The 25,743-nt window shown below is 47.4% G+C and overlaps 1 protein-coding gene across 1 annotated transcript in view; it reads right to left on the bottom strand.

Moving 5' to 3' along the window:
- Window positions 1-25,743, bottom strand: part of NOC2L (NOC2 like nucleolar associated transcriptional repressor) — a 52,743-nt gene that overhangs the window by 8,275 nt on the left and 18,725 nt on the right. The window contains exons 13-17 of the mRNA XM_055705929.1: window positions 19,579-19,692; window positions 19,308-19,409; window positions 14,321-14,464; window positions 8,313-8,426; window positions 3,240-3,375 (exon numbers count right to left, since the gene is read on the bottom strand). Of these exons, the coding sequence (XP_055561904.1) occupies window positions 3,240-3,375; window positions 8,313-8,426; window positions 14,321-14,464; window positions 19,308-19,409; window positions 19,579-19,692 (610 nt within the window). The remainder of the gene's footprint in view (window positions 1-3,239; window positions 3,376-8,312; window positions 8,427-14,320; window positions 14,465-19,307; window positions 19,410-19,578; window positions 19,693-25,743) is intronic.

A 25,743-nucleotide genomic window follows, 5' to 3' on the forward strand; every position in this document is an offset into this window, starting at 1 on the left:
CAGAAGAAAAACATCCTGTCAACATAGGAAAGACTCTACCAAGCCAAATGCTGTGGTAGGTGAGAGATGGGAGCCCTTTTCACCGTGCTTCCATACCCAACATTCCACCAGAAAGCCACAATGATGCTGCACCAGCAGCAGGTTCTGAAGTTCAGATTTTTATGTAGTCATCATCAGGGGGAGGAGCATTTTCCAGACCAGGGCAACCACGCTCACAGATTTAACCCATGGGGCTGCCTAAGAGGATGAGTTCAGAACAACCGCTGCAACTATGTAGCCAGGACTTTTCTGACAGGGAACTCTTTCCTTCCAGAAGTCCCTCCCTCCCCCTTTTCCGCAGAGACCTACACATCCCCAGGACTCTGGAACTGGCTCTTACCAGTAAGAACTTTGAACAGAGTTTTGGGTGCTGCTGCTAAGCCTTGCTAATGAGGAAAGCATGGATGTCTCTGGGTATGGCTGAGCTTTCCAGTAAATCTTTTCCCACATCAGCCTTGGCACTCCTAAATGATGCCCGGGCTTCCATTCCCAGAGAAGGGAGGAGGGCACAGTCTACCAGCCCCATCTCTTCCGATCCATGTCTGGAAGTAGTGTTGTGTCAGAAGGGCTGATCTCTGCTCTGATAACCTTCCCAGACCCCCACAACATATCAGTGCCACAGCTACTTTCATAGCACCAACCTGTCTTGCCCTGCCACTTTTCAAGGAGGTCAGCATCATCGGGCATTCTTAGCTATATTTCTTGTTTTCCTCTCCCAGAAGGTTCATCCAGGGCAGTCTTATCTTCCTGCCTAGATTTCTGCCATCAGCTGCTCAACATGTCTCTCTTGGAAGTAGTCTGAGGCTGACTCAAGATGAACCAAAGTCCTTCTATTGTCCTAGACTCTCCTTTTGCCTTATTTGAAAAGAGGAGATTGTTATGCCTTCAAACCTCACAGGTAAAGAGGCAAATACACAGGCCATAGCAGCTGCAGGGCATCTGACCACCCAGTAGAACAATGGCCACAAAGACAGGGAACTGCAGCAAACCGAAGCACTGGCTTCTCTGACTTCCATCTGCAGCCAGCTTTGACATTTACTGAATGCTGAGCACGGCTGGGAACATCTCACACCCCACACAGAGTAAGAACAAGAGCTCATTGTATGCATCTCCCAAGACACAGGCACTTTTCCCAGCCTCCCTGTTCCCTGTCCCTTTCTCACTGCAGAGCCACACCATTGTCTGAAGGGGACTTCATCCTATACTACAGTACAGACCAAGTGCTCTGCTGCCTCCACCCAGCACCTCAGGATCCACGGTAGGGCTGAGCACAGTTGCTCCTTGAGATGGAAATTGCCTTCAGGGCCTGTTTCCTCCCTCCAGAAAACACCCTACTAAGAACAAAGGCTATGGGAGAGGCAGCTGACCCAGGAATGTTGGAAGGCAAGACTCATTACTGACACTGCAGTGCTGATGCATGCTCTGTGACTAGATACCACGACCAGATACAGAGCAGGGAGAGCCCTTTGACAGATCACGTGGACCTCAGTCCTCATTTGCGCTCGCTTCACAATATATGTCAGCCCCTTAAAGCTGCCCAAGAACCTAATGGACAGATGTCACAAGCATATGAACAGGCAGGGGGCTATAAGCCATGCCTAACAAGTAGATTGCAAACCTTCACATTCAACTGATTTCTACAGTGACCAAGCAGCCATCAGAAACAAGGTGGAAACTGTATACTTTAGGTGCCAGACAGACAGCTGTCACAGATATTGTATCATGAGTAACATCCATCATGGACATGCCTCAGAGTCCCAGTGTACATCCAGAAATCCATCAGTCCAAGAAACCTCCCAAGTGTACATAAAAGTCAGTTCCTGGGAAGCAGAAGAAGAGACCCTGGGTCTCCCTGGCTCCCAGTAACCTGCCTTTGGAACTGCAGTTATCACTGATTTTTAGAGCCCACCGGGATTCTTCTGAGGCGTTGACTCATACGGCAGGCAGGACAACCCCAGATCGCAAGGATGTATCTCAGCAAATCATTTTGATGTCACACTGATCTGTCAGTACCTTGGTGGGCCATGTGCTCACTTTTGCTCTCCTCCCGTTCTTTGCTGGGTCACCTACAAAACTTCACTGACTTCAACCTCAAGTCATCAAACAAGAGTTTTCCAACCTTTCCTTCCTCCTGTGTCACAGATGCCTGTGAGGGAGACCATGCTCATTGGTTCTGTGGCCTCAAGATTTATCCTCGTGCCTTACAATGCATCTGACAGACTAGGATTTTATCTGTAGATTAAAGCTCCGAACAAGAAAACTCCATATTCCTGCAAGTCGCCCTACTATATGAATAACAATGCATTCAGAAAACCTGTGAAATCCCAAACATTGCAAATTATAAAAAGAACATTTAAGTTCTTCCTCAGACTATGCGGTGAACTTCTTAGGCAGGTTCCACAATTTACTGTGGCCCCCTCGTGGTCACAGCCAGAGAGTGACATCACTCCATTTTCTCCAGGGGCTCTACACTTCTTGGCTTGTCCAAAATACTTGCAATGTCAGTCACTATAAAATAAATAAATCAGAAGTGCACACAAAGAGAGGATAATCATTCTTCCATCGAAGATCCTTGTTCTGGTAGCCAGCCCCTGCGATAGCTATTGTTTGCAATGACATATACAGCAAAGATCCAGCATGCTGTCAGGTAGAACAACATTCTTATTCCTCTTTTATCAGTGCAGAAACAAAACATGGACTTGTGCACCTCCACTCGTGGTGCAAGAAAAGTGAAAACACTTTTGCATTCTCCAAGGTAAGACTTCAGTCCAGAACCTGCACAGGTTATAAGCACAAGAAGGAGAACTCACTCTTTGGGAATTACAATATGAACCATAGCTGCTACTTTGAAGCCTTTGAAAGCCAGGTCTGTGTTCAGCCAAACCTCCTCCGGTTCTTGGGCTATCATGACAAAACAAAGGTGCTAAGGAAAGGACAGATGATGGGTCATGTACAGAAAAAGACTGCAGGACTAAAACTTTAAAATGAGCTGGACTGACAAAGTAGGAGAGGGAGAGAAAGATAAAAGCCTCCCAACCCCCTTCTGCCTGTCACTTTAAAATGCCTCCAAAAAGCAGCAGCATCATCCCGCTCTCTCTCTGACAGTGTATCTTTCGAACCCAACACAGCCAGCACACATCCCCCTTAGGACAGAGCCCTACAGAATTCTGGACAAGGAGGAGCTATGGGGCTGGGCATACCTTTTATAGGCAATCCGACATTCTCCTCATCAGAGTCACTGTCCAGCTCAAAGAGGTCCTTGAATTCCTTCTTATCTTCCTCTTTGCTTTCATTTTGCTTCTTACGCTTAATTTCTGGGAAGTTCAAGTCTTCAAGCTGGAAAAAAACAAAACCAAGAGTAAGAACAACCTTAATTTGTACTTTCAAACATAAAACGCTGAGCTTACACAGGAACTTGGCTTTGTCCAGTATGTGTAAGCCACACTGCCAAGAACATTTGGGTCTGCCTTGCTGCCAACTAGGGGAGCAACAGAAAGATTTGTGAGTCAGTTACAAAGGTGAATGATACACGCAAAGCACCACTGCTCTATTGATCTTTACTCAATAAAGTACTTTTGCTAACGGGCCATCTACTGCTGGTACCTTAACATGGATAAAAATGCAAGGCATCCATGACAAGCTGGCTGTCCTAGATCTCTGGACTGAAAGCCATGCAGACCCTGTGAGCTTGGGCAGCCAAGCACAATCAAGCAAGACTGTGCTGGTCATCTCTGAAGTGGCAGATTTCCACCAGCACCAAAACCTGTGACAGCTATAGCAAAGGCACTGTCTTTTCAGCTGCAGATTTCAGCAGTTAAATGGCAAGGTGCTGAGGATGCTTAAGGTCTGTCTACACCATGGCTTCCCCAGTTACTAGCCGGTTACTAGCCCTGATGGGGATCAATGGGCCAAGAGCCTTGCTGCTGCAGACAGCCAATATCAATGCCATTAAGTACTTGCAATTGACACCACCTCACTGCTCTTTACACCTCTCTAGAGGGGGATTAGGGGGAGGATTTACTTGCAGGGCTCAGGCCAGCAGGGCAAAGATAATCAGAATGCAAATTAAATCCCAAGTGCTCTCTGAACATCAACTGCCTGCTGCCCATTCCTGGCTGCACACCTCCTGGGAAGCACTCATGCATTAGCACACATTAGCTTGCTTGGAAACATTCGCCCTGCAAGTAATAACTCATTTGCTTTCCCACCAGACAGACCACCCCTCAACACACTCTTCTATGACCACATCCACTTCAACCCTCCTGTGAGCTTCCCCCAGCGGGAAAAGCAGCAAAGCAGAGTCTACATAGAAAGACAGCTCTCAGCAGACAGAAAGAGTTGGGGGGGGAAACACTGAGAGACACAGAGACCCGGATTTGCTCTTGCAGCCAATTCCAGCAATTTCTCCCAGCCTGTTTCACGGTTATGATCCCCAGCTGGGCAATATTGATTCTGGGAGCTGAGCACTTACAAGCAATAACCTGCAGCACCAGGCTGGAAAGTCAAAAGCTGACCAGAGAAGGGGAGAGGGAAGCAAATCACCAACCACCATTTGCAGGGTCCTAATTCTGAATCATCTTCCCACCTGCTCTTCTCCACTATGAGATGCCTTTCCTTCCACCAGCCCTGAAGAGACCTGCTGAGCAGCCTCTGTGCTGGGAAGATGCGTGAAGAAAGCAGCGCATGACTGGCTTTCCAAACAGCAGTCATTGCATGCTAGAGAAGAGATCTGGGAAGCAAAACGCAGCAAGAGCAACAATCCAGAGTCACTGCCAAATGGCTGCCCTCAGCTGACCTAATGACATACTGTAACCATCCTCTTTCCTAGAGTGGCTATGCTTCAGAAAGCTCTATCATGGGGCAGGGGAGCTGCTAGGGTGAAAACATTTTCCTTGGCCTCTACCAGTTTTGGTGGACGAGACTTGCTTCACTCCTCTCATTTGTTCTAGCATGTAATTTTATGGAAGGTGGGAGGGCAGAGGGAGATGCTCCAGAAACAGAGATTCCATTAGAGGCTCCAGAAATAAAACACAAAGGTCTCAGAAGCTAAAATATATCAGCAGCTATGTTTCCAACCCAGCATTAGGCTGTGATCACAAACACAGTGCACATATCTGATCCCTTTCGGTTTATACATTCCTTGCCTCTTCAAGCGCCCCAGCCAGGTCATGCTGCCATCATCTCAGCCCTGGGGAGAAGCACTGGTGCTTTCTGCAGCCCAAGACCTGGACTACCATGTCCTTTCTCAGTAGTTCCAGATGGGTCAAGGCCTCTCATGTCCCAGAGATGTCACTCCTCAGGAGTACCCTCCCAGGTACTGGGAACTGTAGCCTGCGGCATGTCATCAGTACAACTGAGCCGACTCTGGAGGTTCTCACAGTCACAGGCAGCACCTTTGGGCCTTCTTCTGCACCAACAGCCATGCTACCTGCAGAATCCCTGTCTGGCAGCATGGGTAGCTATCACTCTTCAACAGCAGCAGCGAGCCCAGTGATGCCTAACCAGGAAATAACTGAGGTTGAAAGTGTCACAAACAGAAGCAGAAACCCAGTTTTGACAACAAAAAACTGCTGCATCAACTGCCCAAGTCACTGTTGTCTAGTCCTTTTCTCCATGACCCCAGTCACTGTTATTCCTCAGCAGCATTAAATAAAATGCAAAAATAATCCAAGGTCTTACTGGCCCTCCTCACACATCCTGAACATGGGAAGTCTCCATGGAACACAGCACTTAGTAGGTTTAATGTGGAAATGGAGCTGTGTATGAGTAAAACATCTCATGAACGTGATGTGGAACAGTCTTCTCCAATTCAAGGGAGCAAAAGAGAGAAACTTATCACTGTGAAAAATTTCTCCAGTATCCTGTGCAGGGCATGTACAGCCGGGAGCAGAGGCTGTCAGTTTGGACTTCGTATTTTCATACAGCCTGGGAAAAGTCCCCATTTCCAAAGGCAGCCTACAGTTTTGGGTGACATCAGTCCTGGCTGAACCCAACCTGAGCATATTAAAAAGGACCTGGTGTTGAATCATCCCGAGTTGTGCTGCCTCCACCATTATAAGGCTCCACAGGAGTGCCTTCAAGATGGGCACCTCAAAGTAAAGGCAGCAGAAAACCCTACTAGCTGCAGGGTGATCACAAAGCAAAGGAATGAGATTTTTACTGAGCCACAGCTCACAGATACAGCCTATGTTCATCACACAGTAGCAGTAATTAGGTAATTTGGGGGTCAGTCTTTTAATCTCCAGCTAGAGGGTTACTATCTACTGAGTCTCACGAAGCCGATTAGTCTACATCCCGTTAAAAACCATTGGAAAAAGCAAATGGAATGGGCAGACAGGGTCAGCGTTGTTATACAAGGCAAGCTGCAGCTCGTAGCAGCTGAGAGCCAGGCTGATTTTTTCTGTTGTTATTTTTTCCCCCCAATGGCTGCTAATGGGACATGGATTTTCTCAGCCCTAATGGGCCTCATGGTGTTCACTCTCCTGCTGGGGCTCACAATGCTGCATCATTAAGCTAGCAGTCCCCACCGAGAGAGACAACGGCCCCATTCACCAAGCAAAGATGCCAGGCAGCCACAGGCTTTTCAGAAAGCTAATTCCAAAGTCTGTCTCTCTCTCCAGTTTATCTGTTCAGCCCACTTTCTCCAAGAGAAAACAAGTCCCTGTCACTGCTTTTCAGATTTGCCCTGGTTTCAGAAGTCACTGTCTTGAGCCCTACTATACCAAAGTGATCCCCCTGACTGGGAGCTCTCCACCTCAGCTGGTCCTGGCCACCCCCAGGAGCTCCAGCTCCCCTCCCCCCTTTAAAATGAGGTGGGGGCTTGTCTACAGTGAGGGCTGATCTCTCCCCTTGTGATAGCTGCTTCAGTACCTTGAAAGTGTCAGCTCATGCCAGCAGGGCCAGTTTTGGGCAAGAGATTAGCCCTGCTCACAGCCATCGCTTCTTGCTGTTTCTTAGCTCCCCTCCCCTGCCTCCAATTTCCTTTCTGCAAAGGCCACATTCTCCTGATGGGGTTGCACAGAAAACAGGTGTGTTTTTTGTTCCCTCTGCATGGTTGCCCCAGGAAATTTCAGCCTCCTGCTCTTACCTTTGGATGCTACATGATACTGAGCATTTCTGTAATCTTCCAGGTCTTCTGCCACACTCTGGGACTTGTCTCAGAGCCAATCATCTTCATGTCCCATCGATTATTTTAATTGTTCCCCACCATACGCTGGAGAACCAATTATATCTATTTCCTGCTCCCTGGCCAAGAGCCTAGCTCAGCTACTTTCATTGCATTAGCATCAAGACAGCTTTCCTTTAGACTCCTAATGTAAGCAAGCTCCCACCCCCACCTTCTGCATCCTGGAGTGCAGTGCCATGCGGAACAGCCAAGGAGCCTTCCCTTGGGCAGAAGATGTGGGAAATGGCAGTCTGAACACTTCTGTCCAGACAGCAAATCCTACCTCGCAAACAGCCACCCCCACCTGAGTAAAATAAGAAAATGCAAACAGAACTCATCTCTGATATTCCCTCTGCTAAGAAGGGAGGCACTTTCCCCTCTCTACTTTCTTGCAAAGTTAGGTTTCAGCATGGCAATCCAGTCACATTCTGCAGAGCTGGCAAAAGAGCTAAAGACCTACACAAGCTCAACCCACACTGTTTTGCTATCAAGAAAGCAGTGCAATTTGCAAGACGTGATGCAAACTGCCCAAAGCAATGTGAGAAGGTCCATGAATGTGGGGATGAACACACAGAACACAAACTGCGTGTACAGTCTAAACTTTGAAACTACGTCAAATGCTTGTTCCAGAAGCAACACAACATCCACAAGGCTATTGCCCCAGGTGCCCACACAACCGAATCTGTTATCCAACCCACCCCTGCCAGTACACACAATTGCTCTGTCAGTACCGTCCTCGGCTTCCTAGCCTTGAATTACAATGAGTCTTGAACAGCATAAGCCTAAACAGAGGCAGAGGGAAATTCACCCTAGCACTAATTCATCCTATCTCACTGTCCTCTATTAACTTGGGCAAATGAGCAGGCTACAGGCAGGGGACACAGATGTTGCTCCTAGAGACCCCAGCAAGACAAATCTGCAGGGAGCTGAAGACACCAGCCCATGCTCTTTCCAAGAATGCTCAGCCTATGCGCTCACACAGCTCAAGCCAATTTCAGCTCACACCGTGGAGCTGGTTTTGACCAGCACCATCCTGCTGCCAGAACATGGCTCTCTTGTCTACCCATGGCACAGATGATGTTCAATAAGTTAGGCATTTCATTCTTACTCTTTCTTTGCCGCTGATTTCCAGTTGAATCTCCTTCTCTCTTAGCTTCTTCCACTGAGTATAATACTTGGTCAGAGGTGTCCCCTCCTCTTTGACCTGCTTCTCCCATTGTTCCTGTGGAGAAAGGGGGTGCAAATTTAAGAAAGGTTTTCAAAGCAGTTTTCCAATAAAACTGGCAAGCGCAGGGAGTCAAGAGCAGAGGTTAAGACCCTTCCCCAAACCACCTTTTCCAAGCTCCTGGGTGGGAAATCGACAACCATAACTAAGATGCCAGCAGGACTAAGTGTGAATTCAGACACAGTCATTTAAGCAACTAGTGGGTCAGGAGTGGTGTGACTGACAACTTTCCTTAGGTAAAGCAATGCCCGGGCACTGCAGAGAAATCAAAGAAAGCCCAAAGATGAAATGGACAGGGTGGCCAATGCAACAGCTTATTTATGCAATACCAAAGCACAGGATACCAATGGCACTGAAGGACAGCATAAAATCCTCACAAAGGAGCATCTGTGTGGTGGTGCGTAAGATGCTTTAGCTTATGGAAGATCACCAGATTTTCTCAGCATGGTGGTCTGAAACGTGGGTTCCCAGATTCCTATTTCTCCATTCTAGAAGAGGCCTGAGTCCCAGAATTGCTGAGAGCTCACGATAGGCTCCTCCTAAAATCAGCTTAATGCCTTCTGGGATCCACTACTACTATCTTGGCCTTGAACTTGGCCTTCACTTCTACTCCAGCACTAGTGAGAAGACACTGACACAGAAGTAAAGTCAGATGTTGCAGCCTACTGTAATGAAAAAGAAATTACTTCTGAAATCTGAAAGTAGGAATCAAAGGGACAGATCAGAGGACCTATCAGGACAAAATGTGTCCTCTACTCCTTCTACAGAGGCATTTGATCACTTGTTCAGTTCTTGCTTTTTAATTCAGAAACCTCACGCAAGTATTTACAAGACCTAAGTACCAAAGACGTCTGATTGCCTGTTCCCCCTGTTCTACAGCCAAGTGTTTATTTTTGAAACAAACATTCCCCCGCAGGGTCTTGGACTCATCCCAACCTTGAGAGAGCAGAGCACAAAGTGCTGAGCCTGTTTCCGCTGTCCAAAGAGGGAGAACAAGAAGGTGCAGACACCGTAAACGGTGGGAAGCAAATTAGATGGTTAAAAATTCTTTTACGCTTCAATCATTTGGCATGTTAGTGTTGAAACGCGGGTGGTATGTCATATTAAAATACATTCTTCTTAACCTGCCAACATCCCTTTAACTTACCAGAACTGTACCTGTTAACTGGATTACCACAGTGCCCAGAGGCTTTGCATTACCCCACAGTAAAAAGTCAATCTAATGCGTTCAGAAAGACATACAGGTAAGAATTGAAACAGGCAAAGGAGGAAGGGAACAAGCAACAGCAACAAAGGTTAGCATAGATACACTCAAGGGTCAATACAGATGGAAAAAGAGTATCCTGAATCCAGGGCTGAGAACAAATCTGGAGCTCTCTGTGGGCATCTGTGTGTACACAATGCCCCTGTTTGAGGGTGGGAACAAAAGGCCAGACCATCTTCACAGCAGAAAACACAGCAGCAGCTCAAATATTCCTCAGCAGATCTCAAATCAACTGCTTCTGGGGAGCTGAGCCACAAAACTAGGGAGCTATGGTGTGTACACTGCAGCCTGTGAGCCAAGTATGGGAAGAAGTTTCTTTGAAGAGCAGCGTATGAACAAGATAGAAGGAGCAGGTCTCTGCCATGGATAGCAGTGCAGAGCTCCCAGCTTACACAAACAAGCAAATACTTGGTATATATTGTGCAGTGAAATACATCGGCCTACACCAGCTTGATTTGGCTCATCACTGTGAGGGAAGCGGAGACAATCTGTGGTCTCTGCAGTTGGCACCAGGAGCTGAACTTTGGCAATTAAATGGTGACCACCTTGTGTCACCTGCACTCTAATGGTGTAGAATCTATTTATGCATCCTACAACAAGCGCTATCAATATTGCATCAAGCCAAACAGGCCCTTTCTGATAATCGTGGGTCCCAGACTCAGTCCCTACAGGATTGTTTGTAGCACGGCTCCAGGTCTGCACGGCTGGAGCCTGCATCTGCTCCCTGGTCTCCTCCCCGGCAGGCTGACTGTAAGCACAGCTGATGTACCACTGACTCCAGCAGCACTTGCTAGCGGAGACGCCAGCCAGCAGACAGCACAGCTTTACCATCAATCTGACCCACCGCTATGGCAAGAGCAGCAATTCCTGAGGAATACAAAGCCACCCCATTTATAGATCAGGCTCATATCAGGCTGCCAGCTGTAATCAGGCAATTTGTTGATGGTGTTTGGTATGGACAGCTTCTGAGAAAGACTCTTCTTACAGAGGGCAAGTGTCTATTTGTTCTGCCTGATACAGTTATTTCAGTTTTAAGGTGTGCTGGAATCCAGAGATAAAAAAGACCATTAAAACACTCCCATCTTTCTAGTCAGAACACCTCAAAAGGAATTTTGAGAGAGTGGATGTGATCACACCCACTTCAACCATTTGCAGTTCTCCTATTACTGCTTTTGCCTCACTGTGCTGTCAGGCAACACCCAGCACGGATCAAGCCCAGTGCTAGCACCTGTACAGATGTAACCAAGATCATCACCCACCCTCCAGAAAAACCTCCCATCTGAAACGTGAGATGGGGACGAATGCAGAAGATCTGGAAATCCCACAGAAATGAGGCAGTGCTTTCCATCAGCTCATTGCCTCGCTTCACATTTCATTAAGCATGACAGCGTGCTGGGCTATAATGTTCTTTAAACGAAGGTTGCCCAGCTCAGCACAAAGGTCTGCCTGGGAGCCAGAGAGCTGTAACGCAGCCCGGCACACTCTGCAGGTCCTTTTGCTTCCCAGCATTTTCCCCTTCCAATCCAAGGGGCCTGCACTAGCGCAGACAAACCTAAAACCCGAGCTGCACATTAGGGGTCTAGATTCAACTTCAGCTGCGGGCTCCATGTTTTTTGGCTCCCCTCACAAAAACCTTAATTAGTATAGCAATCTATTAGCACTGTACTCTCAAAAAACCACTGACAAATATTAATCTGCTTCTTGCAAAAAAAGAAGAAGAAAAAAAGTAAAGTTCTCAATCTTAAAATAACGTGGAAGAAGTCAGGCTGAACACACCTGGAGTGCCTATCCCTCCATACCACAGCTCCTGGGATGCAAGCAGGGATACCTCCACAGTCCCTCCACGTTAAGTTAAACATTGCACCACCATGCTCCCTCCACAGCACTAACTTCAATCCGCAGGCTGTTTCTTCTTTAAAATTATATAATACAGGCCCTTAGGCAAAATCCACCTTTATAAATCACACCCACTACTCTGTAATTCCCCCCCATGAAAGTTGCATTTCAGCATGCTGCATGGAAGAATTAGCTTAGAATTTGGGCTCTGCTCCCTACAGCACAGCAGGCACAAACACATGCATGTGAAAACCAGAGAGCATTTGATATCAATTGCTCTTGCTGGCAAGGGGGACATGCAAATACCTCCTCTTCCTTCACCCCCCTTTCGCTTCGCATTTCTGGCAGCGTTTGCCCATAAGAAGTGCCAATGCCCCACAGATCTTGGAGACAGCCTGGCAAACTCAACCCAGACTTCGAGGGACACTCCAAATCGTTCTGGGAAGCCCAGTCTCTGTGGGAGCTTTGGCCCTTATTGGGAACCTACACCATCTGCTTGCAGAGGCACAGGGGGAAAACACAGGGCCACCTGGGCACAAAACTTGCCCTCTGGACACAAAAGATAAGCCACTATGGCTCTTCCACCCCACAGAAGTACTGAGTGGGCAGTTTCCTCTGCTCCCAGAAGATATCCCATTAACTGAAGGGAAAGAAGGGCTCCCTACTCCCACAGAACAACAGCACGGTGCAAAAATACAGATTGCACAGGCAATCCAGGTATCCTCCCAGAACAGCACTGTTGCTCTGTCTCCTTAAATGGCAGAACAGCCATCTCCAAACGGGCCTGGCAAACTGGTGCCTGCTTCCCTTTACCAACCTCCCTTACTGAAAGCAGGCTGCCTGTTACTGCCCCTCCAGAGACAACCCTGCCTGATGCATGCTACTCAGCCACCCAGATGTCCCTCGGAAAGCACATGCACCAATGTCAACTAGGAGACACACAGGCAACAAGATGTTAAAATAATAATTTAGTTCTTACACAAGGGACTGCAGCTAGAGTTGCTGGGAAAGGCAGACAGTGGCAGAGTTGTTGGAAACCCTGTTTTATTTAGCCAACAACCTTCCCCAGCTCATCTGTTTCATGGGGAGCCCTAAAGGCTGAAATCTCTACACTCTGCAGAGTGGGTGGGTGGTCACAGCATTGCCCACAAATACTAAACAGCAAAACCCTAACCACTTCATTCCAGATGGGAAGCATAATTCCTTTAGCAAAGCAGTCCAACCCAGAATGGCATTTACAGAACCAAACACTACTTAGTCACTTCAAACCTAGTACCATCAACCCCTTAATGCCAGAATAGTGCTGCTGTGTCCTGGCATTGATATGTCAGGATTTCAAAGGCTAATTTTCCTGCAGTCCCTGACCCTTAGTGTCTGAAGACAAATTAGTCTGCACTGCAACTTCTGTTCCATGCTCAGCTCCATGCCAACAGGTGGAGCTTTCAATGATGCAGAACTCCAGACTTTCCAATACCATGTGGCCAAAGAGACTACTTTGACCCATCAATTATCTTGCAGACAGATGTCTTCACCTCTCTCCTGCCACACAAGGAAGAGTCAGACCCACTACCCTCTCTCACACAGAGGTATACACACACAAAGTTTACCTGCTGCAGGCTTGCAAAGGCTGCTGTGCTGGATAAAAGGCACAGATAAAATGTTCAACCCAAAGGACACACAAACAAAGCTTCATTAGCGAGTCTTCCTCCCTTTAGCTTCGTTTACATACAGCCTAGATTTCAAATACCTCAGAGTTTAGGCAGGTCAACAGGACCCCAAAGAAGGGTGGAGCAAAGCAAAATCAAAAAAGATTCAGGAAAGGACACTGAAAGGAACCTCCTGACAATATGCTACACCATCCCTAGGAGGACCTCGCTCAGAGCGGGCAGACTCCTGGAGTAGAAGAAACAAGGAGAAAGGCAACACCTCTCAGCCTGGTAGCCACGTGGCCAACTACTAGCTAACACACTCTCTAATATACTGTTTTCTAGCTGTGCTACAGTTTACTCCCTAAGAGAAGAGGGGGGTCTCCATCATCACCTTTGTCACTCCATCTCATCACTAAGGTAGAATCCTGACATTTAACTCAACTGCTCCACAGGCACTATGAGCCACCCAGAGTCGCTGCAGCCTTTCTAGGTGTCAAATGTGCTCAGCATTTTCTCAGCAGGCTGGATTGCTTCAGCTGCAGACAGAATATACCACCATCTCTGCTGAGAAGCCAGTGAAGCACCCAAGATGCCTGATCACTGTTCTTATGGCTCACAACTTTCCTGATTATATAGCTCTGTCCCCACAAAGGCCTAGGAAAATGGGGAAAGGTTTGCCCCAGGATCCTAAACTACCAAATATTAGTCTGCTGACAGTTTGGTTCTACACTGATGGAGACTGGTCTCTACAAACTAGAAGTAAACGTGCTTACAGAGTTGGCAGAATCATCCCTATCACTTTAGGCATGAACTGGCACCTACGTATCAGGAATGGGATGATGAAAGCACAAGAAATCTCTCAGCAAAGGAGATGCCCCAGCAAAGCAAGGTGCCTTCATGCATGTGTGTTATAATAGAAGGGTACAATTTATGGACTGTGTTTTCCATGAGGCTCTTGGCTACACAGTCGTGCCAGCTATAGCATCAGAGCCCTGCCAAGTTCAGTTGTTTGTGAACATCTGCCCCACCCCACACACTGTTTCCATATCTTGTCGTCCCTCCCCCCTCTGCCACCCGCTCAACCCCAGCAGCTGGAGTCTGACAGTCTTTCCAGGAAGCCCAAATCGAAGTAGCAGACTCACCACAGACTCCCTGCTGGCCACGCCGAAGGTAGCTTTCTGACGCCTGCTGGCGATGTAGGCAGAATTTTCCTGCAGTTTCTCCAGGAGCTGCCGGATGGGCTTGCAGTAGTTGGCAACTTTGCATTCCTTCAGGAAAGATTTTAACTGGAAGAAGGAAAAGGAGAGGAAGAATGAAAGCAACGTAATAGTTTCCATAAACAGATCCCATCAGCAAAAAACCAATTCCCACCCCCAGTGACAGACAGCATGGGGTGCCTTTTCCCTTCCATGCATACCATACTTCAACGTATCACCCATACTCAGCCCTGGGTGTCCTGACACCCTGGGCTGAGAGGATGCAAAGCGTTGCAGTGACAGGTCAGATGTTTGTATGCAATCCAGCACAGAGGCCTTGCTCAAAACCAGCTCTTTGCACCCTTTAACACTACTTCTTTCTGAAAAAAACATATCGACGGAGTTCAAGCAGCCAGCAGGAAAAAAGACTATGCTCCCTGGGGCCTCAGCTGCTAGCTGCTGTTGGTAGTTTCCTGCTCAGCCTGACAGTAAGAGGGACTGCGGACCAGATGCACAGAGAACAGGAACAGGGGATACCTGTGCATGCTAGTTGGCCAAATGCGCAGAGAAGAGGAGATTAGAATGGGGGAAGGTGTCTGTGTGTTAAAGACTATATTAACACCAGTCTATATTGGAATGGGAATATCAAATAGGCTGTGGATGAGACTCATGGCTAGGATTGAAGGCAGAGTTTGAGGAGAGACTTAAAATCGGGGTGGAAGTGTCTGTGGACTGGAGTCAGCATCTTTGGCATAGCTCAGTGGGAAAACTTGGTGCTGGTACAGCAACAGGGCTGTGGGTCAGGACAAATGGCCATCTGCAGTCTCACATGGGGTGAAGTTTACTTAATGTCTGACTTTACCAACCTAGCTCCAACTGGCACCACTCATTTTTCAAGAGTGCAAACCCACACAGCCACCACACAAAAATTTACAAAATAACCCTCTCTGTGGGCAACTTGTGCAGCATGTGCCTAGAGAATTCTTTCCTTTAGACCCAAGGCCTTATGTGTAACCCTCAGAACAAGGGCCAGTCTGCACAGAAACTACAAACCCTACTGCTGTCTGAAAGGGCAAGGACCATCCTACTCGCAGAGAATCTGTTCCTGCCCTCCCTCTGAACCCAAAGCACACTTCACTACTCTCAGACAATTCATTGCAAACACGGTACGTTCTTGTGTTGTTTTCTTTTCATATCTCAGTAGCCTTATCCACAAGCAAACGTCTTTTCTCCCTGCCAAAGAAGATTTTCCCTCCCGATAAAAACTGTCCTCCAACACCACTGCACTGTTCTAACACCTCCAAACTAAAAGCTGAGGCAGCAGTGGATGCTCTTGATGACAGAAAGAGAGATGGGGGTGTCCAGATTGACTCATGGCTTGAATTCCAGTTTACTACACTATCTGCTAACACTTTTCACCAGCTCCAGTACAAGCCTCTGGAGTGCTGTCCAAATTCTGCAGGCCAAGCTCTTTACTCAGGCCATGTATATGTACACACAAACGCTACACAGACAGTCGATTCAGAGAAAAGAGTTCCAACAAGGCAAAAAAGAATGGTTAACCACAATGGAACCTTCATCTCAGCTGGGACCTGCAGATGCTATCATAGTAGAGATAAAGGGTTTCCAGTCAGCAAATACAGTACTGCCTTCTCTGCTTATGGCTTCAAATGTTCTGCCTCAAAAGACACAGTTGGAGGAAGGAAAAAGATGTCTCCCTCCTGTCAAGCCTACATGTTGGCTTGATCTTACATGCCAAGAGGATAGGTATTAAATGTTAATCAAGAGGTGACAGTCAGTTACACCTAGGCCCTCTCTTGTGAGGACACTGCTCTCCTGATGGGTATATTGTTGCAGGATCTGCTGTCTGCTACACACATGGAGAATTACCTAGCAGCAGAGGCTTCTCTTGTCCCTTTATCCCCAGCACACACCCACCTGCCATCATACATTGACCTCAGAAAAATGGGAGTTAAAATGAACACCTTCCCCCATTTCCAGAAAGCATACAGCCAATCAAACAAGTACAAAGAAACCTTTAGCAAAACTACACTTCTGCTGGTGAAGCCTGTCTCTACCCTCACCCCCCTCTTTCTAAAATATTTATTTTTTTATAGGTGCTGCATATTTATCTCCGCCGAGAGATGCATTTGTCATTCGATTTATCTCACTTGATCCCCACAGCTGCAGCCCCAGATCCATTTCATCCGCTGCCACATACATTATCATTTTTCTTTTGTTGCAGAAGTGTCACCAGAAATCCTGCAAAATCTCAGGCTCTATCTGTGCAGTTTGGTGTTGTGTGTTTGCTCTCACAGCCGTATGCGCAATATCTTCTTTCCCCCTCCTCTCTCCTACCCCTGCAATCCCTCACAGTCCCACCACTATCTGCCACAGATATTAACGAAACGTAATGAGATCTCACTCCTGTGTTACGAGGCAGGGAACACAACCAAGAAGGTAAAAGGAGATAGAGGAGAGAGAGAGAGAGAAAGGGACACTGTATATGCCTTTTTCCACTCTGCCAAATACAACAATCATCTCTTTCCAGAATAAAAGCAATCAGAACACACGCATGTATGTGTGTACGTGTATATGTCATTAACATCTCACATCAGTTCCTAGCTAAGCAGCTCTGTGATTAGCGGGATTGATTCTGTCGAACTGCCAGCCTTAAACACCCATGGTTTAGACCAGCATAGACCACAGCAAAACCCAACTCCTCTTACTGTAAATGACGCAGGGAACTATAAATGATCTGAAGCAGCTGGGTATGTGTGTTGCAGGGAACACAAATCAAGCCAAATCCCCCACTCACAAAAAGCAGAGGGAATATTCAACTCAGGACAGAGAACAAGCAGCAGTAGGAGTGGCTGCTGGCAAGGCAAATGGCACCTCCTGCCCTTCTATCTAGCTGCAAGTCATCCTAGATCATGCCATCCCCTGCCTCCACCCAGAAGTACCTACCTCTTATCGACGCCTGCCGTTCTGCCCTTTAACCTGCCACCTCTGCTCTGTGATACCTCTGTCAGGGCTTTAAAGGAGGGAAGAGGCAGTCTCTTCCAAGTATCCACAGAGGCTCTGCACTCTGAGCTCCTTACCAGCCTATGGACACAGCGACCACCATGGGGTCATCCCAGAGGCTGGGCAGAACAGAAGACTTCGAACTGTCTCCTGGCCCTGCTGGCTCTCCCTCCCTTTGACCTGCCGGGGTGCTTCCTGCCTTCCAGGCAAGGAGGGTTTAGAGTTCAGTTTGAAGGCAGTTCACCCTAGCTTCTCCCAAAGCCGCTGACCAGAAGATGAGGAATGTAACCCTCGCCAGCTGGAACACAGCCCCTGCGACACGGCACTGAGAGAAGCGTGAGCTCATCGGGGAGGAAGAATCGGGACAGATGGATTTTTACAGTTAACTGGAACCATTCCAGGAGCAAAGCCTCCCCCCTCCACACTTTCCCGAAGACTGTGAGATTTTGGGAAGCTAACCTCAGCACCCCAGCCCAGCAGACGACGCCACAAGGCTGTGGTTAGTGGCAGCCAAATAGGAATCTGATAGCATTAATTCTCTGCAGAAATACAGGCTGGTCCCAGGGTGTGTTTGGGAGCCACAGGGCGCTTGGTGCCAGAGGGCCGTCAGCCGTTTTTCATTCCAGCTAGAACATCGGCTCCGACAGCTTCAATGCTCTCAACAGCTGCTGGCTGAGAGGAAAGGGCCTTGTTCTCTGCCAATAAGTGAGAAGCACGCAAAGCGAGAGCAAGCACAGGAGTTGCTCTCCTAGCACAGAGAGTGCCTGTCAGCTCACATTAGCCAAAGCAACCTACTGCCAGCTAGGCAATGGCCTGTGCCAGGCTGCAGGGACCCAGCCAAGAGTCATGCACCTGACAGATGCCAGCCTATTACATACAGCAGAAACAAGGAGATCTGCCTCCCAAGCAGTCTGTGGGTCCCAGCTGAGACATTGCTCCCACGTCAACACCAGAGGCACACCAGAGGCATCGTAGCCACAAGGCATGCAGACGCCAGGTCTCACGGCAGACAGCAAAGTAGAGGTTCATGTCCCCATGGAGGATACAACATTAGTCCTCTGCCAATCTTGGATGACACCTGCCATGTGAGTTAAAAATAGACAGGACTAGGAGGAAGGGAGGGAACAAGTTCCAGCATGTTGGTACTGAGCAATCTTACTGTTCAAAGCAGAGAGGTCACTATTCATGCAAAACCGAAGGCACCCAGCTAGCGAGGTATTAAGGAAGTATTATGCACAATATCCCCAGGTGCACAGGGCTATTAGGAAGTTTTATTGCGGACAACAGAGTATGTAAACATGAAGTAGCTAGGAAGAACACCCTGCACTGTGGAATGCCAAAGGAGAGTCAAAGGAGACTTACTTTGCAGCACTGCTGTCAGGTGCAGCAAGGAGGAGGGATGGAGATAAGCACTGTATAGCACGGAGGGACTCTGGGAGAAGTGCCCCAGCTGGCGGAGATGCCGCGAAGGGAGGGAAGGTTGCCATCTTGTGGAGAGCATGTGAGGGAGGCCGCAAGGCAAGGCGAAACATGAGCTCACAGAGCACAGGTACTGCTCTGAGACGATACACCAGTCTGGACAACTCTGAATTGCCAAGAACTCACCTCCATTCGCTAGTCAAAACCACGTCTCTACAGCAGTTATGCAGCCCTCTTCTCCACTTTGGCTCCCAAGACAGCGGCTAATCCCACAGCCACTTTCAATCACCTTCAGCCTCCTACTTAGATACAATGCCTCTCTTCCTCCCCATGAATTCCCCAAAATGCAAAGAAAAACTATAATTAAGAAGTAAACAGCTCTCCCCTCACATTATGAGGGCCATCTTGACTACTTTAACTAGCAGCTTCAACACCTTTATCGTGCTCTGTGCACATTCATAGTGTGACAAAGAAGTGTTTAACGCCTTACCTGAATGACAGTGGGGAGAACCAGCTCTGGGAATCCAATGCTGTAGGCTTGGCAATGGAAATACTCAAGCATCAGGTCATAAAGCTGTTCAATTAGTCCATCCTGAGCAGGGGAAGCAGAAATAGAGATATCAGATAGGAACTAAACCCTACAGCACCCAGACTGGGAAACCAGTCTTCAGTCTTATGGGACAGGAACTCAAAGGAAATCCCTAGGGCAGCTATTGTTTACGGAGAAGCTGTGCACTGTTGGCCACTGAGGTTCCACTTACTCGGAAGGCCTTCTCCTGCAGGTTGGCACTGGAAAGCTTCAAGATTACTGCGAAGTTTATAGGCTTAGCACTTATACGCCCCGGCTTCTTGTTGAAATCCACTTGTTGGAAAATCTACAACAGAAAAAACTGAGCGTAAAGATGATCACACCATAAAACAAAATAGATCCCAAATGACTCAGCTAAGATCACACAGTTGGTGGCAGTGCTGAGAAAACAATCCAGAAATCCTGATTCCTCCTTGCCTGTTCTGGTTACTGTCCCACAGCTTTCCTAAATACTCTACCTAAGGATAGTTAGGGAGCAAACACCAACCACACTTGAAGTTTTAGAGACCTGAGTGCAAAAGGTTCCACAGAAGTGTGAGGTAAAAGGAAACCAACACAACCAACAGCACAAGAAACTAGAGGTTTGTTCCTCAGACCCATGCTTCTAATGGTCAGAAGGATACTACTACAAAGCTTGATTGTATTTTGGAGCTGTCCCTTAAGGTGAGAAGCTTTACAACTGCAAGACTAAATGTTGCTTACACCAAATCCATTACTTTTATTGTCACTGAAATGATTGTCCCAGGAAGCAGAGAGACCAGTAAGCCCTTTTCACAAAACACCCCTTGCCAAGCAAGGTTTCTATTCTAGCACATTTCCCATTGGCATTCCTTGTAACTATTATAACTGAACGGCCTTTGAAAAAGTATGTATTATTCTCCATGGACACATTTCATTTTATAGCAAGGAACATGGAGGAAAACCGGTCCCTTCCCAAAGTTTGAGAGCAGACCATGCACCCTACTCATCAAAATGATGAGGACAACACAAGCTCTAGGGTACAGTTGGATGCGCAGTAGACTAGTATGTAACGTCAAAAGGCAGACCTGCACCTTTGCTTTTGTGTTTTTCCAGAGCTTGTTTAATGATAATGGCTGGGGAGAGAAGTATTTCTGAAAGGGAAGGTATGAAGCTTACACAGTAGAAAGAAAAAGGAAAGTAAGTTCACATGTGTGTGTATGACTGGCTCTCCAGGGTGGCATCTCAAGTTTGGTTTTAGTTAAGAGCCATTATTGCCTTAAAACGTAACAAACTAATCACGACCAAGAACTATGAAAGCCTTTTCCTCACTCCCTTCTTTTTGGGAGGAGTTTTCCAACTTCACTAGGGAAGGGTAAGATGAATCAACAAGCTTCCATTCTCCACTTCCCCCCAAGGCTACATTTGGTGCACAGGAAACCTATCTTCAGCTGACATCAGCTAGAGCCAGAATCTGCCTTGGTCCTTACTGCTCTGGGCAGACATCGGGGCACACTGTCACAGCAAGCCTGTGCACTGTGCTGCTTTTCCTCTGAAGCTGTGATACTGAAAGGAGCAAAAGGTTTTTAAAATGATCAGCATTTCAAATATGCCCTTTCCCAGCCTGATCGGGGCAGATCTCAGGAGAAAGATGGCAATATCTGTAAAACGCAACTGATCCGGGACAGTCCCCGAGACCCCCATCAGGGGATAACAAGTGGCAATCAAGGGAGATGTTCACCAGCACTAGGATCTTGTTTTAAAAAAAAATCTACAAGAGCCAACAATTGGTAATAATTTGCATATCTGATGACAACCACTGATGGGGGCTGATGAGGAGCATATCCTGCCCACCCATACTTTCGAGCATCTCAAAAGCAGCCTGCAGTTCCTCTCCCTATCCCCAGTGCTTTTAAACAGCACTCCTGAGTGGGAAACAATTTCTATTCCCCTCTATGCAGCAGCAACACATTCATGATCAGACCCCAACCAGCCCAACATGGGGATGCAGCACGCTGATTGCTCAGAGGGTGCAGTGAGAAGGAAAGGGAGGGTGTTCAGGTCACATAGATGCCCCCAGGCCAGAAAAGCATAGAGACGACTATTGATTTTTTTACATTTTATTTGTCAATCCAGGTTATTTGGAAGGGAGGGACAAGCTTGGTGGCTTGTGAAAACAAAGAACCCTAGCCTAGGGAATCGATGCTATAAACCTCGTTATGCGCGGTTATTTCTTTGGCCAAAACAGTAGTATTGATCCCTGAGGTCAGACACATTAAAGCAAAAGGCATCAGGCTCTGTGGGATCCTAACGTGCCGCTAGGCAAGCAGGGAAATGCAACCAGAGGTTCTGAAAGTCTCCCAGGAGGTGCTAGTGAGTTGGTCAGGACATGCGGGAAGGGGGGAAAATGTGGTTCCCATCTCAAGACTGTGCAGAATAGATCAGCTAACAGCTAGACTGAAGAAGAGGATGACTGATGTCTGGGAATCCTGTGGCAGGGTAGAAAGACAATAATGAAGGACTAGAGGGCCAGAAAATGTCAGAAACCAACAATCTGGCTTAAGTGATAACCACTAGCAGACAGAGGAAAGGATGGGTCAACACAGGCAGGAAGGAGAAAGGAGATTTTTGGAAATCTCAAGCTCACAGACGACTTCCACGTGGCTAGTCAGAAGGGTGCTCAGATATACAGTTTGTACTGCCAGAGCGCAAAGCAGAGAGCCAGCTCTGCACCCAGAACTTTCCCACTGTATCGCCCCAGTCACCCCCCATTCCTTTCTCAGGCTCTAGCAAAAGTCTCCTGGCAACTGCTTTGATCACCCCAAAGCTGGCTGCCCCAGGCCAGCTCGCAGCAGGGATACGTACAGCGCTTTGCTGGGCCTGCCTGCAGGTCTGTCAGTCACCCTCCCACTTAGCTGAGGGAGGGAAGGGCTAAGAGAGTCTAGTTAAGCCACTCAGGCAGTCTGATTACTGTCAAGTTCAGACAAGCTGTCCAACTTTCTGCAGAGGCTGGCTTGAAGCACTTGGTCACAAAACTGTTAAGGTCAGAAGGGACCTCTAGAAGTCATCTAGGAGGGTCAACTAGCACAGGTTGCTCAGGGCCATGTCCAGTCAGATTCTGAGTATCTCCAAGGACAGACACTCCATTATTTATCTAGGCAACCTGCTCCAGCCTCACTATATAAAACTGTTAGGATTTTTTTGTGTGTGTGTTTTTGTTTGGGGTTGTTGTTTTGTTGTTTTTTTTTTCATTCAATGCTTAAGTGAGACCTTCTGTATTTCTTTTCCTGTGTATTGCCTGTCTAACTGCCATTGAGAAAAAAAATCTGGCTTCAACTTCTTTACTCACAGAATGACTGAAGTTGAAACCTCTGGAGGTCATCTTGTCCAACCCAGACAACAGGGCCACCTAAAGCCAGGTGCCCAGGACCATGTCCAGATTGCTTTTGAGTATCTTCAAGAATGGAGACTCCACAATCTTTCTGGGCAAACCATGCCAGTGCTCAGTGACACTCACAGTTTAAAAAAAACAAACAAACAAACAACAACAAAAAAAACCAACAAGTGTTTCCTGATGTCCAGACAGACCCTCCTATGTGTGTTTGTGCCCACAGCATCCTGTCCTGTCACTGGACACCATTTAAGACTGCCTGGCTCTGTTTTCTGTGCACGCTCCTTTCAGGTATGTTATACACATTAATAAGAACCTGAACCTTCTCTTCTTGAGGTTAAATAGTCCCAGCTCTCACTGCCTCTCCTCACATGACAGATGCTCTAATCCCTTCATCTCGATGGCTCTTCACTAGACTCACTCCAGTACATCCATGTCTCTCTTGCCCTACAGAGCCCTGAATCAGACAAAGCACTCCAGCTGTTGTCTCACTAGTGCTCAGCAGCAGGGAAAGACCGTAGTCAAACTGCTGGCAAAGCTCTGTCCAACGCAGCCCAGCATGCCATTGGCCTTCTTGACTACAATGCCACATCCCTGGCCCTCAGTCAACTTGTTGTCCATGTCCTTTTCTGCAAAGCTGCTTTCCTGACAGTCAGCCCCCAGGATGTTGTGGGGTTACTCTTCCACAGGTGCAGGATGTTGCACTTCACTCTATTGAGCTACATAAGGTTTCCACCCTCCTGTTTCTCCAACCTGTCAAGGTCCCTCTGAACTGCAGAACACTTCTCTGGTGTATCAACAGCTCCTCTCAGCTTCATACCATCTGCAAGCTTGCTGATGGTGCCACTCTACCCCGCTATTCAAACCATTAATGAATATGATAACCAGTATCAGCCTCAATATTGATCCCGAGGGTGCATCATTAGTGGCTAGCCTCTAGCTAGATTTCATGCCACTGATCGCAGCACGAGCCTGGAAGTTCAGCCAGCTGTCAATATACCTCACAGTCTGCTTATCTAGTCTGCAATTCATCAACCTGTCTGTGAGGAAGTTATGGGAGTTGGTATCCAAGACCTTGATAAAGAGAAGATAAACAACATCCACTGCTCTCCCCTCATCCACGGAGCCAATCACCTCACCGTAGAAGTCTATTAGATTGGTCAGGCATGATTTCACTCAAACAACCCCTGGTACCTGCAGGGCTGTGATCCAGAATTTAAGAGCTGCAGTATTGCGGTGGAGGGAAGAGAGTGAGGAAAAGGAAAGAATACACTTTCAGTTGGTGCAGTGGTTCAGCTTAGTCTGTCTAAAATTCCAGTTTTTCCTCTCTGTGCAAAGGAGGTAAAGAGTCCATGTCTTGTAGAAAACTAATTTCAGATCTGTGCTTAAACGTTTGACAACGTCCAGCATTACCAGTTCTCCAACTAAAATCTTGGCATCAGCCAATTTCCTCCAACATGATCTGCTGCCAGTTCCCATATATGTTGCACTCAAAGCCCCTGGGGACTTTCTCTGAAGCAAGCTACACACCTAGAACAAGACTCAAGCCATTTAAGTGTCAAAGTGAAAAACTCATGCCCTCCTAAGCATCAGGGTTAACCTGCTCTCCCATCCCTCCATAGATGAAGCCAATTTTAAATTGGCATGTGAAGTCTGCCTGTGGGAAGACTTCCACCTTGTTTATCCACACCTGCCTTCCAGCAGATAAGCCACCAATTTTCCTGCTGCAGAAACTAGTGTCTGTCACACAATAATTGAAGTGATTTAAAAAAAAAAAAAAAAAAAGCCTGGGATCTCACAGGACCTTCAAGGGGAATAACACCACAAAAATAAAAGCCTGTCTGCTTCACACTCTCTCCCAAGCTGCCACCTCCTATCCAAGACTTAATTTTAGCAAGCTCCACCCTGGAAAGCAGAGAGGAGAGCACTGGATGCCCATGCTGGAGAGCATCAGCCCTTGTCAAGAAGCATCAGGCAGCCAGCTCTCATTTCTATTGGTAGGGGCTTGGGGAATTCCTGTGACTATGGGAATTGCACAAACATTCAATCTGGCATCTCTTGAAAGCACAGCAGCGACAGGGCTGAGACAAGAGATAGCAAGGGTTAGGTTTCCTTGATGGAGAGACGGCAGGGAAACAGAGTTACAGTCACTTCTTACACAAGAAACTTCACAGAATCTGCACTCTAAGGCCATGCAGCGCACTCTCCATAAAGTGCACAAAACACAGGGTCACAAACTCCACAGCCATTATTTTACTGCACTTGGATTCAGTTACAACAGTGACAAAAAGAGCAGCCTTTCCTCCTTCCTACCAAATGGAGCGTACCTTACGCTGGGAAGGCTTCAATCCAGGCCTCAGACCTCAGTCATGCCCCTCAAGTCTACCCCTGCATAGTACCAACACACTGAGCAGATCCCTCAATCACATGATGGTTTGGATAGTGGGCTTAAAATGGATTTTTGTTTCATGACGTGGTGTGGCGTGGAACTAGTATCTATTGACTAAGCCACAACCGAATTTCTGAGCTCATAGAAACAGGCTCATAGTTAAAGTACTGTGGCTGGTCATTAGAATGCAGATTTTCCTCCCAGCATCACCACAGCCACCTTGGGACTTTGGGCAGGTCACTTCCCCTGTGTGTGCTAAAGATTCCTACCACCTTATCTGCACAGCTGGAATACATCTGCCTAGAGACAGTTTGTGGAGACACTATGTGTTATAAGAGTGTTCAGATACCTGTGTAACAGAGAGGAGGGGGGAGCCAGAGAGAGATGGAAGTACACAGGGAACAGCCCTGACCACTCTTGGGAGCTCCACAGGGTATAGGAGGGATCCCTTGCAAGAGACAGGCAAGAAGAAGGGAAAGGCTGACAGCTGCAAGGAGATTTGGGAGTTTAGTATCATGCCAGTCACATTGGGTTATAGAAGTTAAAGCAAAATAGTTGTTTGAGTAATGTGGAAGAGTATGCAAGCAACATACATGCAC

The sequence above is a fragment of the Falco cherrug genome, chromosome 3 (assembly GCF_023634085.1).
Source record: "Falco cherrug isolate bFalChe1 chromosome 3, bFalChe1.pri, whole genome shotgun sequence".
Lineage (NCBI taxonomy): Eukaryota > Metazoa > Chordata > Aves > Falconiformes > Falconidae > Falco > Falco cherrug.